This window comes from Nanorana parkeri, unplaced genomic scaffold (genome assembly GCF_000935625.1).
Source record: "Nanorana parkeri isolate BGI_ZX_2015 unplaced genomic scaffold, ASM93562v1 scaffold79, whole genome shotgun sequence".
Lineage (NCBI taxonomy): Eukaryota > Metazoa > Chordata > Amphibia > Anura > Dicroglossidae > Nanorana > Nanorana parkeri.
In genome coordinates this window covers 2,593,692-2,599,671 of record NW_017306347.1, presented here as the reverse complement: position 1 = coordinate 2,599,671, position 5,980 = coordinate 2,593,692, and the positions used below count along the sequence as shown (strand labels likewise).

General features: G+C 44.6%; 1 protein-coding gene across 1 annotated transcript in view; it reads right to left on the bottom strand.

Moving 5' to 3' along the window:
- The window catches only part of MSH4 (mutS homolog 4), a 35,495-nt gene that overhangs the window by 8,704 nt on the left and 20,811 nt on the right, over positions 1 to 5,980 (bottom strand). Inside the window, exons 11-15 of the mRNA XM_018576863.1 lie at positions 4,506 to 4,675; positions 4,250 to 4,380; positions 2,906 to 3,009; positions 2,235 to 2,359; positions 713 to 913 (exon numbers count right to left, since the gene is read on the bottom strand). Of these exons, the coding sequence (XP_018432365.1) occupies positions 713 to 913; positions 2,235 to 2,359; positions 2,906 to 3,009; positions 4,250 to 4,380; positions 4,506 to 4,675 (731 nt within the window). The remainder of the gene's footprint in view (positions 1 to 712; positions 914 to 2,234; positions 2,360 to 2,905; positions 3,010 to 4,249; positions 4,381 to 4,505; positions 4,676 to 5,980) is intronic.

Sequence of the window (5,980 nt, the reverse complement as noted above, 5' to 3'; positions counted from 1 at the left end):
TATATATATCCTCTGTATAATAATAATCAGATACAATGTAGGACCATGTCCTGAATTTTACATGAGGACAGTGAGGCCCATGACCCAGAATGATTGAGATAAAAGAAGAAGCCTGCTGGAGTGATGAATAAGGCAAGTATTAGCGTATTCCTCTACCCCAGACATAATGTGCATTTAACCCTTGCTGTGTGTGGTGGGGGGGCCCTCACTACAAAAATCCCAGGGTTCAGCTTTTAGATCTGTGCAATAATCCAGCATGAAACAACTCCTTTGCATCTGTGTAGGAGTTTCCTGTAATAGGAAGCAATCACTGCTGCTTTTTTTCCTGTGCAGGGTGACTAGTCTTGGATCTGCACCCCCCTTCCCCCATGTCATTTTCTGCAGGCAGCATGTGGTTCTGGCCTCTTGGTAATACATATACCGGTAGTACTGCGTCAAGGTTTAACCTTCAAAGACTTTAAATACAGATGGACGTGTTTGCACTGTTGATTGATGAAATATAGTTACAATGAGGTATTAATGTCCACCTACAAATCTAGGCACTGGGGCATCATATCAGAATGCAGAGGTTACTGGAGACATACTTATACTTACTGATTGTGAAGGAATATTATTCAGACTGTACAACACTATAATTGTATGTGTGCATACAATGAAATAGGTATTTATTCATCTTCAATCAGCGACAACTCAGAATAAGTTGAAATGTTACCTATCTGTGCCATTATCTGGAAAAGCGCAATCTGTCTTAAGTATGTTGATTTTCCGCTCATATTTGGCCCGGTGAGTATGACAAAATTACTTCCCTCACTTAGATACGTGTCATTGGGAACTGGTTTCGACAAGGCGATCTTCTCCAATATCGGATGCCAGCCCTGTTTTATCGCCACTGTATCTGTGAATTCTGGACGAACTACCAGAAAGAAAAAGAGTGAGTTAATGAGTGAGCGGACCCGAAACATAAGAGACTAGACATGTAGCACAGGTTCAAAGAATGAAACAAATGGCAAACACACTTATCAATTCATAACTAGCTTCAAAGTAAGATGCACATCAGTTGCGGAACTATCGCCATAGCGACCCAGGTGGCCGCTAAGGGGTCCGGCCAGAACAAGGAACAACGGGGTTCCCTTGATGCTGCCTGAGTCACTATGGCATCGCACGCTGCTGGCTGTCACTGGCGGCTGTGAGGAGGAACGCACTGCTGTCCAGATCACTTACAACCTATCAGTGATCTGTGCAGCAGCACTTTCCTCCTCACAGCCTCTGCTAAGTCAGTGACAGCCAGCAGCTTGCAGGGGAGGGGGCCGGGGGCCCGTCGCCGGCAGACTAGGAGGAGGTGAGGGCCCAGCGACGGTGGAGGAGGCGGGGGCCCAACAACGGTGGAGGAGCCGGGGGCCCGGCGACGGTGGAGGAGGCGGGGGCCCGGCGACGGTGGAGGAGGCGGGGGGCGGGCGAGGGGGGGGGGCCCCCGGGGGCGAGGGGGCCCTCCAGCGACCGAGGAGGAGACAGTGTCCGGCGGTGGAGACGGCTGACAACGGATCGGGGCTGACAGGTAAGAGGTGTAACCAGCCAAACTGAGACCCTACAGAGCCCACCATAGAGAGTCTATGGTGGGCTCTGCAGGGTCACTCTCAGGTGGGCTCTGCAATGGGCGTAACTAGAAATCACAGGGCTCCATACTAAATTTTGCTTAGGGGCCCTGTGATTTCTAGTTACACCCCTGGTGCACATGGAAGGGCAGTACACTGTACAAAAGCAAGAATTTCCCAGCACACTTACTATCTAGCCTGAAAAAAAATCTACTCCATTATCTATAAGGGTTAAGAACAGAAGTTTTAGTTGCACAACTTTTACTAAACATCAAGGCCCGTCCCTGTAGTGTGGTCCTAACTCTAATCCATGAGAGCCTCCATCTTGGAGCATATATAGCAAAGGATGAATTGGGTGCAGGTTCACCAGGAGGCAACCGATTCCTCCTTAAAGGTGCAGTGACACGCCAAAAGCCCAGCACCTACCAATGGCAGCTGAAGCCCCCAGTGTGTCCCAAAACCATTTGCTTCACTTGTTGGATTTGGTGTGGGGACACACCAAAAATATGTCCATGAGGAAAGTGGCCAACTTTTCCGGTGCTGAAAGTCTCACATCAAAAAACAAAGATATACATTTTGCGAACTTGCACACAAATACGTCCAAGAGTTCCTCTACCATTTCTGTCTCAATGTAACTCTTACCATAATCTGACAACGTGCAAACACTAGCCAAAGAAAGCAGCATATCCAGCATAGAGACTGCGTCCGATAACTTGTACAGGCAGTGGATGTGCTCGTAGATCTCACTAAGCAGCTTACACACGATGCTGAAACACAACACAATAAAACTAGACACAGTCATTCATCCTGGAGATGCTTGCAAATGTCACATCATTCCATCATTTCACAATCTTACTGAAGATATTCAGTATGCCCTGAAAGATTTGGTTGGACCGACCCTTTCCTTCTGGAGGGGGGCTACATTTGTTCCCCATGGTCCCTGTATGTGTTGTAAGGTAGTCACCACTCCAAGATCACTCCTGGGATGGACTACAATCTCACTTTTAGTTTACTAATTGGTAGTGAGAAAGTAGTCCATCCTGGGAGCGAGCTTGGAGCGGTGGCTACCTTACAACACACACAGGGACCATGGAGAACAAATGTAGCCCCCCTCCAGAAGGAAGGACAGTGTCAGCACCAATTCAGAGAGGATTTCAGGATCTACAGCCGAGTGATACACAAATAACATACATTGTTGTTAATAGTTAAGGTACTTGAATGTATTTTTAAGGTTAAGTGTCACTTTAAATAAAGTTTTTTTTTCCTTTTAAGTCATTAAATAACAAAAGCGAAAAGACACCGGCTAGACTTACATATAAGACATGTGGTAGATTTCTCTCAGCGATTCGTGGATTCGTTCATTCATCTTAATTAAATCGACTGTTGTGAAGCTGTAAGTGTTTTTAACTCGCGTCACCTGGGAAAACAGCATTGCAAGCAGTTGCAGTGAAAGATTCTCGGGTTAATGTACGAGCTGCAATTAACTATCTTATCTCACAGCAGCTGTCAGCATAATCAGTGTAGAGAGACTGATGCGTGAACGGGCCTCAGACCTATTTAGAGATTTTGCCATTGGCTTCCATTGCAGTCTGATGTAACCATTGTTGTAGTCTGGCATTACCAGAAGGGCCCATTTACAAAATGAGTTGCATACCCTTTTTCATGTCAACAGATGTTCAGGTATCTCCAGCATCCCTCTAGATGTTCATGTATCTCTAGCATCCCTCTAGATGTTCATGTATCTCCAGCATCCCTCTAGATGTTCAGGTATCTCCAGCATCCCTCTAGATGTTCATGTTTCTCCAGCATCCCTCTAGATGTTCATGTTTCTCCAGCATCCCTCTAGATAAGTGGTGGCAACCCTTGGCACTCCAGCTGTGCCAAAACTACAAATCCAAAGATGCATCTGCCTCTGGGAGTTACGTCTGTGGCTGTCAGAGCCTTGCAATGCCTAATGGGACTTGTAGTTCCAAAACAGCTGGAGTGCCAAGGTTCGCCATCACTGCTCTAGATGTTCATGTTTCTCCAGCATCCCTCTAGATGTTCATGTTTCTCCAGCATCCCTCTAGATGTTCACGTTTCTCCAGCATCCCTCTAGATGTTCACGTTTCTCCAGCATCCCTCTAGATGTTCATGTTTCTCCAGCATCCCTCTAGATGTTCATGCTTCTCCAGTATCCCTCTAGATGTTCATGCTTCTCCAGCATCCCTCTAGATGTTCATGCTTCTCCAACATCCCTGTAGATGTTCATGTTTCTCCAGCATCCCTCTAGATGTTCATGAATCTCCAGCATCCCTCTAGATGTTCATGTATCTTTAGGATTATTCTATGAATACAGATGCCAAGATGCAGAGGAGCACGAAGAGCAAGCACATCCAGAGGGATCCCAGGGATGCCCTCAATCAGAGAAAAGATGTCTGTTGCCTCCCCTCCCCAGGATTTTATTTTTTTATCTACCCAGGTACAAGACACTATTGTTTCGAGGAAATATCTGGATAATTATAAGATTACAAGCACCTCTAAGTGGCTCGGCCAGGTATCAGAAGCAACAGTTTTTTTTTAGGTTTGTTTCACACATGTGCACCTATTATTTCATTCACAATGGGTATGACCAATACACCTAACAATACCAGATTCCAAATAAAAACAACAGCCACCTTAATAAATTCTGCAGGAAGAGACGGCTGCATACTTCCTTCAGCGTTCATCTGGATGAAGAATCCCCGTGCGGTGCTGAAACTTGTCCTTAGCGATAAGTTATACTTGTCAGATAGCTGTGATATCATTCCTGTATACAAAGAAAACTTTGCAGGTTTTTAACATAGTTCTTTCTAGCATCAGCCAGTCCCGATGGATAAGTAAAAATATAACTTAGAGCAGAACTCTAGGAAAAAGCAAAACTTTGATCAATACCAGCAATGTCGTCTATGATCTCTGCATATGTCCTCCGGGCAATGTCGAGGAACTCACTAATGTTCGGCTTAACTGCATAACACTTCTGAGTTCTCATATTGAGGCATCCTCTGATGTATCTGGTGTCATCATTTATAACCGTTTTAATTTTTTCGAGCATGAGATCAAACCTGGTAAAGATAACATAAGAAGATGAAACTCCGAAATCACTGAAAGAAAAAGTAACAAAACAACCTAGGCCTATGGTTCTCAACCACCAGACTATGACCTCCCTTCTGCTGGGCTGCAGGGCCCTGATTTCTTAGGCACACAGAGCCTTGAGATGTGACCATTTGCCGCTGCTGCCCGCCCCAATATATCTGGACATTAGTAGTAGGTTGCCGCTAGTAAAGCCCAATCACAGCTCCCTGTCTCTGCCCACCCCAGCGTGCAGGAAGAGCTGTGACAGGGCTCTCCCCTATGCCAGTTTGCCCAGCGGTCAGGGAGGATGGCTGCCAGTTTGCAGTTAGTGGGCGGTGGTGCAGGGGATATGTGTATGGGTCGTGTAGAGCTGCCCAGGTTCTGAGCTACATCCCGGCTGTGATTTAGTTCTGCTTGAATCTTTGCTCAAAAATTGTGTGAATATTCACTTCAACTCTCTAATCAAACTCATATTCTTTTTGAATACCCAATCACATGCTTTTTACACGATAAGATAACTGTAGTTCATCCCGGGAGTGAGCTTGGAGTGGTGGATACTTTACAACACACACAGGGACCATGGGGAACAAAAGTAGCCCCCCTCCAGAAGGAAGGACAGTGTCAGCACCAATTCAGAGATGATTGGAGGATCTACAGCCGAGCGATACACAAATAAGATACATTGTTGTTAATAATTAAGATACTTGAATGCATTTTTAAGATTTAACTCCTGAGTTTGGTGTCACTTTAAGGTGGATTTGAAGGGTGCAGTGGGCTTTAAATTGCTCCTGAGAGGTACAGAAGCTCCTTTCAGATCCCAGACCTGTTGCCAAAAAACATCTTTCATTAGCTTCATTATTAGTTTTTTTTTTATTAGAAGTATAATAAAGTTTTTTAAATCAACTGTACACAATGTTTGTGAAAAAAAGTATAAACGGACCCCTAAATGTAACATTTAATTGAACTGTAATAAACTACGCAAATTCTCAACAGATATATATGTAATTTCACAGCAAAATCTATAATTCTCTCACTGCAATTGTGTTAATGAAAAATCTCCCCTATTCATGTATAAATTAGTAATATCTCATGTAACAGTGCTCTGCTTGAGAAGACACTTTCTGCATGCAATAATTTGTTGCTGCAGCTTGTATGAGGTCCAATGTGTCTTGGAAACTAAAACACAATGCTTCAGATCTAAAAGGCACGTGATGAAACGGTCACAACATATTCTAGCCAGCAGCTTGGATGGGCCCTAACAATGAGACATATAGTGAACAAAAGAAAAATCTATC